This window comes from Neltuma alba, unplaced genomic scaffold (assembly GCF_004799145.2).
Source record: "Neltuma alba isolate B1F8T4 unplaced genomic scaffold, ASM479914v2 tig00012009_pilon, whole genome shotgun sequence".
NCBI lineage: Eukaryota > Viridiplantae > Streptophyta > Magnoliopsida > Fabales > Fabaceae > Neltuma > Neltuma alba.
In genome coordinates this window covers 828,907-841,911 of record NW_021636580.1, presented here as the reverse complement: position 1 = coordinate 841,911, position 13,005 = coordinate 828,907, and the positions used below count along the sequence as shown (strand labels likewise).

Genomic DNA, 13,005 nt, shown 5'->3' with positions numbered 1-13,005 from the left:
ATTGGCTTTCGCACTTCAAGACTACTAAGTTTGAAACATTAAGTGCAGAGAGTTAATGATCCTTGGTATAGAGTTAATAGCGCATGCCCAATTGAGATTAAACCCACAGAATCGGACCATCTAACAAAACTATGATTACATTTTTCTGTCTGGTTTGATACAAGTACAAATATGCTTCCGCTAGTATTTAAATCAGAGCGGATCATTTCCCAAATGAGAGAAGAATCAGGAGAACGGATCCCTAATCAGCCAAAAATCCCTAGCATATGCACAGTCTGGTTTAGTGGTTTGGATGAACAACATGCCCAGTGTTAAAAAAGAATTGTTCTATGAAGATGCTTGAACCGGCAGATCATACAAATATAGGGAAGCTCATCAAGTTTCCATCTGTAAATCATATCTCAAGATCATCCAATGATAACTCGTGGCTCGTTAGCATCTTCAATTTCTGCCAAAAAGAGGATAGTAAGCATGATGATGGCTAACTGCTTTCCCTGGTTAAAGACACATTTCCATACGGCTATAAATAACTTGAAAATTTTAAATACCGTAATAAATTGTGCAGGATCGTCAAGACTTGATGAACCCAGAATAACTTCCCTCTTCAGCTTACCAGTTAGCTTGTGGCAAACCCTCAGCTGAGAAATAAAACAGCATATGGATAAGACAAGCGGGAAAAAAATAAACACCATAAGCTCGTCTATTAAAGCATTGATCAAACCTCGGATCTGGTAGCTCCACCGACAATAAAAACAAAAATGCGTTGTCCCATCTTCTTAAAATCACTGGATGTGTGTTTAAGCACTGAATCGCTGATGCAGCCCAAAAGAGAAATGAAAATAAGTGAGAAAGTCAAGGAGTGGCAAAGATCGCAGATCCAGGCTTGCAATTGTAACAAAAGCTTGGTCATTTGGAAACAAAATATTTATTTCAAGTCCACACAACTCATGGGTAGACAGCAATGGAGGCAAGGGTTTGAAGGGAGGAGGGGAGAGAGTTAATGAATAGAAATATATAAAGTACCAAGATAAGTAAAGATCATATTAATCTGACTCGCATAACAAGCCAACGAGAACAGAACCTTGAATATCCATCGTCAGAGCCTCGAGGTCTAGCCCAAGTTGGTGTGCGTCTTGATCTCATTGAATGAGCTGGTGGGTTATGATTCGCTGATCCAACAAAAGGTGAACTATGAAAAGACGGACTAGGGTCATTCAAACATGGATACTCTTCCTTTGCCAAATCATTTTTGCTGAGTTTTTCAATAATTTCCTGTGAGAGATCATCCACTCATCACATATGAGGCTCGAAAAGTTGACAAGATATGAAAATACAGCCAATTTAATTCTCAAGAAGATATTGCTATAAAGTAACAGGACTCCATCTTTATCATCTTTATACTACAACTGTGTGAAAAGGTATAGCCGTTTGCAAAGAATAGGACTATTCTTCGCTAACCAGCCCAGTTACTGAATCAACTACAATTATAATCCTTAAAAAAAAATAATAATAATAATTACCATCATAACAGTCCTAATTTGAAAATTACATCAAATAGACGAGACTAAATTAGGTGAGAGGTAATTCTGCTAACCAAATGCCACGAGTTGTATACATAGACTCATACCCTAACGTCTACTCAGTTGGAATGTACTTGAAAATCCATCTAGAACCTTTGGCCGACAAGTTGCAAATGCTCCATGTCATCATTATCACAGCTATACGCCAGCTCAGGCCAACTTTGAAATGGTAGCATTTTTATGTGATTAAGCTAGGTATTTTCGTTTGCAAAATGTCAAAAATGGGTTGCCACGGCAGTTATTAATGTAAAGGGAAATATATAGGGCCCTGTGGCTACTCCAAAAATTTTGTTAAGATGAGGAGATTTATTTGTTGTACTTTGGAACATCAAAAGTTACGAACTGATGCTGGCACTTTCCCGAACTAAACTAATCAATGTGATTTTCACAGATCAACATTACAGTCACAAGGTTTATAATAGCACTCAAGCAAACGCTAGAAAGAAAACCCACCCACAATTTATCAAGGTTCAGACACGATGCTTAAGGACGAAGGATGTATCATGCAAGGTTCCCAAGCAAGGAAAAAACATGAAAACATTGTTCAACAATGAGGAAATCTATAACGAAATAGAGGAACCCGTCAAAATATTTTTCAACAAGAGTGTAATTTATCATGCAAGATTGTCAGCTATATTCTACCCTCTCACAGATTTCCATGATGAGCACATTTTACATTTAGGGAAATTTGACAGTAGTCCAACTTCATGTGTACCTCTATTATGGGATAAAAGCGTGACAACTGCCATGTCTCTTCTTCACCAGAACGGTCTTTTCTTGCCGCACGCTTCTTCTGACAACTTGAACAAATTGTTTTCAGGCATAATGTCAATACTCAAAATCATCAACTCAAAGTAGAAGTTTCTTTTACCTTGTGTAAATCAAACTTGAGAGCAAAGGCACCAGTCACACTTTTTTTGGTATCTGGTTGTGCCCCTAGCATTCTCATGTTATGCACAGCTCTCATATCCTCAATTGTCAACCTTGCCACCTGAAATGCATTTAGAAGACAGTGCACAACATCATTAAGAGAGTCAGGAGATATAGCAGTGACAGAAAATTTATTTAATTTATACTGAAAAGGAGTTGGCAATTTAGATGGCGACAGTAACAAAGAAAACAGACCTTCATCAAGTTTTCACCCTTTTCACCCTCAAATTTCTCAGGATAAATGGCTGCAAGAATCATCAACAACCGCAACTTATTTTCCCGAGTTATATCCTGCATAAAGCATTGTGTTTCATTTTATTTCAAGACATGAAAATATGCCAAAACTATATTTCTATTGTCACATTCTGCATTAACGCTTGCTCAATTTTATGCATGCGATGACAGGTTACATCTTTTTCTATTCCCCTCTTAGAACTTCTTACATCTTTTGCTGTTAAGAATTTGATCACATCTTTCATTCCTGCATTTCCAAAAACAAGATCTTGCTCCAGCTGTCCAAGTTCCCGTAGTCCTGTCTCCCTAATGGTTCTGTTAATCTTCCCTGCAATCTGGAGCACATTAAGCCCATTAATATTCCCTAAAGGTATGGCAATGAACATAATCAGCAACGTAACCATTCTTTTAAACCATTTACGATCTATTAATATATAATGTTAATTAAATGCTAAAATAAGAATCAACTTGAAAAAATATTTATAAAACTTGAGCTGCAAAATTCATTTTTGGAGCCATTCATCAGCAAGAATAATGATGGACATGGAAGATGAAACCAAGCAAACAACATCATGCAACCATTATAATAAGCTGTCCCATGATTGCACCATAAAGAAACAAACCTCTACATGAAGGGAGAGTTTGTCAATTTGTTCACTGTACTGTGGAAGCGCTTGGACCATCTTTTGTAAGTCCCTTGTTGACATTTCACCATCTCTATAAATGAAAAGGCAATGATAAGTATATAACGACACTGACAGTAACTAGATTTTTTTTTTTTTGGTAAATCAACTCCAGATCCTAGGTTAGGTAATTTAGAAAAGGCCAATTCATCATAACAGAAAAATATGCAAGCCTCTGACTTAATTATCAGTCATGTGTTACACATAAGCAAAGATCTTAAATATCAAAGAGCCTACGCAGAATATAATCACAAAAGATAAGTGAAGCTTCAATTAAATATTCAGCGAAGAAATGAAGAACCCCATAGACACACCATAAAGAAAAATGAAAATATCTCAATCGCCAAAAAGAGATCTCTTTCCAAAATGACTAAGATTACCAAGCGGGAGAATGTAGATATATATATATTTTTTGAAAAATAAGCACAACTAGAAGATAAAGTCAGAATCTCAGCTCATAAAGCTTCTAAATAAATTAAATGAAATGGGTACAGGCGTAAAGATTCCAGAAAATTGTCACTTGCCTGGAACCATGCTGGATTTGAGCGGCCTTGTTCTTTGAAATGAAGCTGGTCATCTTCTCATGCAACCGCTCACTAGCCTGACGAAGTCATTGATATCAGAAGGTAGCATTGCGTAATTGATAATAATAGAAGGGTAGAAGGGTCAAGAAGAAAATACATCTGCAATATGTGCATGGCGAAGCTCAAGCCATATAGGATCATGGTCCTCCAAAAGAACCTCTTTTCTCTCAGGTAGACCACCGGTCTTGCTGGGAACCTTAAGTACAAAAAATTTATATTATATTCAAAACATAGCAAACACAAAACTTCAAAAATAGATTAAATGAAACAGAGGTTTTAGCATATACCTCGTGTATATATTTATTTCCTTCCATATTCAGTAAATCATGGCACATTGCATCATACGTCCATTCATGTATTACAGGTGCAATCTACAGATTCAGATTAACACCTTATGAGTAAACATCGAGAGTCTGTTGAAATATTAACTTAACTCCATGATAAACACATGAAGGCTAAGAAAAACCTGATCAATTGATCTGTCAAGGATGAGCAATTCACATGTTTCTGTCTGAGGAAAGTTAGGTATAGTTTTTTTATATTTCATAAGACAGTCCCAGACTCCAGCAGCAAGCTTCGTAGGAATTAGATCACGGAAAGTAGTCATCGTGGTTGCATCAAGGGTCCTTGCAGCACGAAAGCGAACTAAAGGAAATTCCTAGAAAGGCTTACATGCTTTAGAAGGCTTTTTGGTCATGTTTGAACATTTAGAAAGCACTGACTACGTTCTTGTTTGTTGGCATAAGGAGATAATAAATACATACTCTTAGTGATGCAAAAACAGTAGCAATCCGAGTAGCCATCACATTCAAACATGCAACAGCTTTGCGATTATTCTCTTCATCTCCAAATAATTCTTCTAAAGCTCTCTCATTGTTTGTGATGAAACCCTTCAATAAGACGAGCAGATGACAAAAATCACACACCATAAAATGATAGCATCAGATAAACAAAACACCATGATTTCAAAAACTAATCAAGGATTTATAACGAACACATTCAAGATAGAAAATCATTCTGAAAAGGGAAGGATCTCAAGGTTCTGAAACTGTGGCTCTATTTGCTGCTGTTTGTCAGTGAATGATTAAATTTCCAGTTGAGCGGTTGTAGGACTTCCAAAAAAAAAAACTAATCAACTCAATCCGCAAAGCCTTATTTATTTGGCCTAACACAATGTCTTTATATAGTATATCAGCTAACAGATTCTAGTCAGTTCAACTGGACAAAGATCCTATTCCATCACTATGCTTTTCATTCATGGTTACATGGAGCTGGACCAACTGAAGTAGTGCCTCATCGTGCTACCACTTTGAAATAATCTATACTAACAATGATGATAATATATATCACATTCTGCGAGGAAACTAAAGAATCACCCACCTGACTGTCTATGGCAAAGTACTCCAAATTCATCTGCATAATGTTATCCAAATGAAAAAAACCATGTTTAGCAGAATTTGAATTTGCCATGCCAAAACTACCAAGTTGAGCAAAATATAATTGATGAACAAGTAATCTTAACCTCTCTTAGTGCGCCTATGCGAGGTAACACCTTTGTATCTTTCTTGATATCCTGGACCAATTCTTTAGGCACAGCTGAACTGAAGAAAACAAATGCCCTGCATAAACAAGAAAAGAGCATGCTTGGAAACCAACAGTGAGAAACAAAAAGAATTGTACACAGAAAGATGATACAAGGCTAACAACATACTTCCTGTACAAGGGTGTCCTTCCAGACATGTCTGACAAAAACATAACAACACTGCCAACAGAAATTGAAAGAGAGAATCACTACAAATGCACCAATTTCGTAAAACATGACAGCTTGATTTAAATTGGCATCACCATTAGAATTAAATGAAACTGTCTTACAGCCACAAGAGTTCGTCTTGGTTGTTTGAACTAAGAAGATAATCTTATTGATAAGAAAGGAAATATGCAAAGACAGAAAAGGATAAGGCGTCCTCAAAAATGAAGAAAAGCAAACCAACAATATCACCAAGTACTTTTTAAAAAAATGATAAATGTTTGATAATTTGAAGGAAAAGAAACAAAGAAACAAAGCAAGTGAGAATATAATAATAATATAAATTAATTTATCCTAGTGCATCTTGTTAAAAAAAAGAAAGAAAAGAAAAGAAACATCAAAATTAATCAACTTAAAATAAAAAACCAAATTTATAATTTGAGGCATTTTTTGGTAGTCAAAGTAAGGAAAAGAAAAACTATTACAAAACCGAGATACATAAAATTAATTATACGGGAGGAGCATGAAGGTTGTGTTACTTCTCTCTAGTTGGCTGGATGAAGTATATAGCATCCATGGTGGGCAATGGCTGCCTTCGCTTGTATATGTCTTCAACCACTGCAGACGAACACCAAAATTATACCTCATAGAATCCAAGAAACACAACTTACGGTGCAAGGTTTAAAATTAAGACAAACAATTAAAACACAGCAATGCAAAATTTATCAGCAAGAAACAAGTCAAGCTACACTTGAAATTCTAGAGGCACAAAACTAGCATCAAAATCTTAATATAAGCAGTTAAGCACTCATCTCATCATTCAGGCCCCCCCAAAAAAAAAAAAAACTAATCTCATAATCATTCCAAGTTCAAGATTCTGATTAGAAGTTAAAAACTTCAGAATTAGATGCATGAATGTTAATATTAGCACTTAGCAGCAATTGCGCAGACAACTGTCAGGTTTTTTAGAGTTCAACGAGGTCCCATAATAAAGGTTCAGGTTTCCTAGAGAGGTCCCACAATAAAGGTTCATGATATGCATTTTATAAGGGATAAGTAATATTACTTCATTTATTTCATAACTTCTTTATCTCATGTTCAATAGACTTTCAGCATCTAGAGTAGCATACACGCAACTTGCAACAATAAGTATCAAAGCAACTATGGCAAAAACTAACTGGCTTCAAGAAGGAAGGAAGATATCTCATAGAAATCTATCCGGAAGTTCTTACATGATACACCTTCATCTGTGATATCAGCCATCTTGCATGAGTGAGACATTATCTTAACAGTAAGCTTATCCATTATAAGTACCTGGAAGAAAGAAACTCATGGAGCAATATAAGACGGTGACCGAAAAGCTTTAACATTAAACTACCATCAGACTTCTATCAGATTTGCAGTAAAATTTTTGTAACCAGGTGCATGCATACATACATGCACGCGCATCTAACACCAAAGTGAACAAATTCAATTTCCACTAGATTTATACTTCACAGTGGTGAAACCACATTGAAAGGATCTCCCCCCCCCCCCCTCCAATCAATTTTGCAAAATGTGTATATTCGTTATTGAATTTTGACATTATGTCCCTCAGTCCCATGTAATTTTGAACCCACTGAACATATGCAATTCATTGGACACATTAATGTAATAGTTTATATACATAATCCAACATTTTAAAGCCTTTATCAATTATTCTTCATTCAAGAACATTAATTTTTCCAGTCAGATTTCAGAATCAACAACTCATGGCGTGACTTAATATTAACATAGATAAAGGAAAATGACAGAAAGCTCAAGATGGTCCCATTCAAAATAAAGTCAGCTATTAGTCATATGCAGTGGAAATTAGGAGATCTATGGAACAAAAAAATGAATAAGTGGCCAGACTAATTATGCAACAAAAATGTGACAAATTGAAAATAAATCTTCCTTGTGTACAATCGTCAATATTATGAAACCTAGCGTGAGCAAAGATTCCTGGAATGGAACTTCAAATAGAAGTTGAAGCAGACAGAAGACTTGTGTCTTTTGACATCCTGATTAAAATTAGCAATCTAAAGGCAAAGCTCATTAAAGCAGCCGATGACATACATACCTTCCAAGTAGACTTTGAATCTCCTGTTTTTGCTGCCCTAAGCATTTCATGTAATAATCCTGGAGACAATTTCCAGTTATAGATAAATAATATAAGGAGATCAAATTCAAAGCATTTGGTCATGGCTAATATATTGCTGCAATTAAACAGTTTAATGATAAAATGTTACAAGGAAACAAAAAAAGCAAAGAAAAGGATGTGATACTTGCGATAGCAGGCAATGGAACATCTTTCTAAAACATGCTTTTCAATCATTCAAAACTTAATTGACTTGATACTTCTGCTAATGAAAATGAAAAAAACAGCGGTGCATTAAGTCTGGCGATGTTATTAAAACTAAAGAAATAGTGACCAGAAAATAAATAAAGAAATACACAAGGCATATCCAGTAGTAGGTTGATCCTTGAAGTCTCTGAAGAACAGCATAAAAAGGTGATTTGGAATGTTTCCTGTTGCTGCGTATTAGGCCCCTGGGGCCTAAGTTCCCTCTTATGTTTATAATCAATAATTTGTTTTCGGTTTTATTAACTTTATTATTGTTATGATGCAGACCCCAGCTAATTATTAGGGGATTTAGATGATTTTATTCTGCTATCATTGATTTGATACATCTCGGCCAGATCCTGGGGGTTTTACAAAGGAATCGTGCTTCTATAGGTGTAGGTATGACTTAGAAAAGGAATAAGATTTTTCTGGCACCACAATTCTTCAGTTCCAATCACATTGTACGTTTTCTTTTGAAACATCATAACAGCAGAAATCTTACAGTTTCAGGGATCAGATTTTGAAGTGATAGCAATGTATGCCATCCCTTACTCATATGCTGCAATCTAAACCTTAAACATATCCACTGTAACAGCATCTCACTGCTAGCTTCTTCCTCTGTACGACAGAATAGGCTATCTAGGAGACTTAGATTGCCCGATGCTTCTACGGCTTTGGTAGAGGGAATAGGAATGAAAGATACAGAGTATGTTTATTGACTAAATTTCAAGCTTCCAACCAACTAAAATTCTTTACAATTTCCAGAAAAGCAATTGAATTTGTTTTATTAACAAAACCACCAACATCGTGAATGAGAGGACTCAACCGGCAACACCGGCCATTCCCCCCGAGATGCAAATTTCGAATGCACCAGCTAAGTTGCCATCACATGCGTGTCAAAGCTAATACAAGCCTCAAATAAACATAATGCGCGAAAGATAAGGGTTCCGACTACTAAGGCAAATCCAATGTGAGTGTGTGACCCTCGGGTGAAGGATGATGTGAGAACAAAGTTAAGCAAAGCGCGGCATTGAAAAGCATGGTAAAATACATCACTAACTGATGAATAATTAATTGATTTAAACCTCGCGATCAAGTATGACCCAAACTCACAAGTGAAAAGGCAGAGAAGAAAAGTAGTAACTGGAGAACTTGATACTTTAGCGAGTCATAAGAAAACGGCCAACAGTGAATAACAATTATACAGCACGCCGAGTTGACAAGTCGTTGATAATTAATCAGACGAATGAATCGGAAAAATTTTGTTCGGATAGAATTAGGAAGAAACGAAGAAGGGAACCGATTAGTAAAGGGAAATGAACTTACTCTCACGGCTAATTTGTTTGAAACTTTTGCAGTCAGCGCCATAAGATGAGGAATCGGAGTCTGAGATAGACATGGGGCTGCCCTCTGCCTCACTCTGCCCACGACAACCGCTCGATCGCTCAGGGAGGGGAAGAGGAGGGAGATCGTGGAATTAACCGGAAGCGGGTACGTACCAGAAAGAGGGGAGAGAGGGAGAGAAGGACGATGCTTCCTTTAATTATAAGTTAAATTGATTATGGTTTTTTCTTTTTAAGGTGGGGAAAGAGAAATAACTTTGTTTTACAATTATTTGGCTTGATGGAGCATGACGTGTTGAATTTTCCAACGCTGAAGATTCAAGTCCTTCTTGCAGAATAGGTCCGGTCATGGTTTGGCATCGCCCAATTATTTCTTTTATGCCGGTTCTTTAGCTCAGAACCGATGCCATATGATCTTTTTCTTTCTCTACTCATCTTTTCTTGCAAGAACATTTGGGCGTTTGATAAGTATTAAAAAGAACTAAATATATATAATAATAATTGTAACAGTGAGAGATTAAGTAACAGTATCAATTGGGTGTTTGATTTTAACTCAGTGATTTTGTTTTTGATCTCACACAGCCTAATCTGCTGCTGTAACTAAGCAGGATTAGATTCACGCACCAAATCCGCATCCTGGTAGTTATAGAGGTAGAAATGCGGTCGAAAGGTTGAAGGAGGTCTTAAACGAGAAGTAGCTGAACCAATGGCAGAGGCCACCGACCTCAATCTCATTCACTCTAGCTCTATTAGCTGGGAAAGTAAACAACCTCCGTGTGCTGTCTTCCTAACTTCTCTTGACCTCGTTACAAATTTACAGTAGCAGTTTCAGAGAACAAACACAGAAACGCCTGCCCTGTGCTTGCTTCTGAAGGTTATTGTTGTTGTTTTTGGATTACACTCGATGAAATCATGATTTATGACCGTGCATACCTATTTTAAATAGATTAAAAAAATTAGTTAAATTAGTTATTTATAATAAATAAATATTGTTTTTTTTAAAATATTCTTACAAATTAAGTATATTAGTTAAAAATATTATTATTACAATAATTATCTTAAAAAATAATAAATAAATATAAATAAAAGTAAAATAAAATCTTATATTTAAAGCTAAAATAAAAATTAAATAAAATTTTATAATTAAGATTAAGATTAGAGGTAGGATCTTGCAAAGATGAGCGCGGGATAGAGGGGACAAAGGGAAGACTTTTATTTGATGCACGTGTAAATATAAAAATGGAGTATTTATTCGATTTTTTTAATCCTAAAGGAGTCTAGAAGCTAGGCACGGATGTCAAACTGTCAACTCTTTGTTCTTTCCAATTCTTAGCTGATGTTCTGACATTTAATATTAATAATGTCATTTTTGTTCATTTCTCACGCGGCATTTAAACACATTTTATTGTCAATATCTTTTCTTCCGAGTATATTAGTTTGGAGGCCTATCAATCAGACTCTCAGGCTCTCCCTTTCATGATTTCAGATCTTGGCTTCAATTTGTTCTGTTGACTCTTTATCATGAAGGCACCAGCAACAAATCTAAGGTATAATCATAAATCATATTTCTGAATTTACTTTGGCAGGAGAGGAATCTTGCTTTACATGAAGGTACCGTTACACCTCCGAAGCAAGTGATTAAAGAGTTGCAGGCTAAAATTAGCTACTGTCAAATGGCTTTTTTAACTAGGGGTCTATTTGGAATGGCTTATAAATAATTTTTTAACTATGATTTGCAGAATACGAGGTAAGTATGTGAGAAGAGTTTTATCTCAATTTAAATGAAACGTGCTTACAAGTGATTTCTATCGCTCTTCTTTTTTTGACTCACTAGTAAAAGTAAACAGTCATCATCAATCTCAAAATACTATTTGTGATTCTAAATATAAGAGCTAGTTAACTAATTTGAGTAAATTAAAAAAATAAATTAAGTTAATTATCTGTAATAAATAAGTTTTGTCTTTTCTAAAATATCTTTCCTAATTAAATTTATTAGCTATAACTACTATTATTAGAAGGATTATCTCCAAAATAAATAAATAAATATAAGAGACAAAATAGATTAGAGTTTTATATTTAAGATCAAAACAAAAGTCAAATGAAATCTTATATTAAAGACCATAAATAATACATTATTAGGTAGTGACTAAAATATTATTCTTTGCAAGAAGAAAAGGAAGAGTGAGGTCAGCTGTCTAGTTATTATATTACTTCATAGCAAGCCCATTCAGGCTCTCATGATCACTGGGAAAACTAGGGGTATTCATGGGACGGGACGGGACTGAGACAGGCTCGTCCCGGTCCCGTCCAGGTGAACAGGGATGGGACAGGGATTTTGTCCGGTGTCCCATCCCGTCTCGGTTCTGTCTCGGTCTCGTCGGAACCGGGACGTCCCACTTCCCCCTTTTTAAAAAAAAAAACTATAATTTTTTATATGAATTTTTTTTAATGTTCTAATACTTTTTTTTTGGGCCTCTAAAGATAAAAAATATTACGTAGAAAGCTCAATTATATAGCATAAAAAGTGTGTAAAAATAATATTTTAAAAAAATATCGTAAAAAAACACTATATATTATTTTGTGAATTATTTTATTAAGAAAGGAGATTTTGTTGAGATAATATTATAATTTAAGAGCTACAAATCACCATAAAAACAAGAGTTATTATTAACAAGTAAATTGAATAATCTAATAATAATTATTAATAAATAATTTTTAAAAGAAAAAAAATTCCGGGACGAGACGGGACAACCCCGTCCTGCGTCTTGTCCTATCCCGTTTTTGTCCCGTCCTGAATTTTTTTTTGTCTCGTTCCAAACTCACCGGGATCGGGACCGGGACGGGACGGGACAAATTGAATACCCCCATGGGAAACCTTGAAACAAAAAATGTTCATTCCATTTTGCCTGAGACCAGCACTTCATTGAGTCCAAGGTTAATGTCTTTGCTTGAATATCCAATTTCAGCCTCTGCATCTGGCCTTTGTGGAGAAAGCTTTGACACTTAATCAATATAGAGGACCCTCTCACTGTAACGTTTTGAAGGATATCTGTTATTTGCTTTTCTTTTTTTAATTCTGTTTTCATGGGAAGTATTAGTTCACCTTTTTCTTTGATCTGCTTTATTTCTAGTTTTTGTTTTTCTTCTATTATTGTATTTTGAACTTTTCTTCTTACTTAATATCATTTTGCCTTTATTTAAAAAAATTATAATTCTTACTGGATTAGAACAGGATTTATAGGGAATGGATTGTTGACCATGTACAGTAAATAGATGGAAAAACATGAAAACTAAAAATAAGCCCGAATCAGGCCCCTGAAAAGCCAAGCCCGATCCATTAATACCGGGAGTAACCGGCGCTCATCGCTAACGCTCGATCTTCTTTGTAACAAAAAAGAAAAAAGAAAAAAAGGACAAAACACCGCAGCCTCTGTGAAGATCGGAGCGTAATCCATTGGCATTTGGCAAATTAATTATAAAAAAAAAAAGGATCAGAAATGACCAGCTGACTTGTGGCTTTGTGGCTCCCTGGACGGTAA

The 13,005-nt window shown here is 35.5% G+C and overlaps 1 protein-coding gene across 1 annotated transcript; it reads right to left on the bottom strand.

Annotated features, from left to right (window-relative positions):
* Positions 1-91: 91 nt before the first annotated feature.
* Positions 92-9,668, bottom strand: LOC114720987 (SNARE-interacting protein KEULE). Its single transcript, XM_028906746.1, has 21 exons — positions 9,450-9,668; positions 7,860-7,918; positions 6,991-7,072; positions 6,298-6,376; positions 5,723-5,773; positions 5,534-5,630; positions 5,392-5,424; positions 4,776-4,901; positions 4,478-4,669; positions 4,299-4,382; positions 4,109-4,207; positions 3,952-4,028; positions 3,368-3,461; positions 2,954-3,079; positions 2,706-2,801; positions 2,452-2,571; positions 2,296-2,373; positions 1,082-1,272; positions 722-812; positions 549-638; positions 92-448 (listed from the first exon to the last, which is right to left on the bottom strand). Exons 1-21 carry the CDS (start codon positions 9,520-9,522, stop codon positions 395-397), a joined length of 1,992 nt encoding a protein of 663 aa, XP_028762579.1. The 5' UTR covers positions 9,523-9,668; the 3' UTR covers positions 92-394.
* Between the last annotated feature and the right edge of the window lie 3,337 nt (positions 9,669-13,005).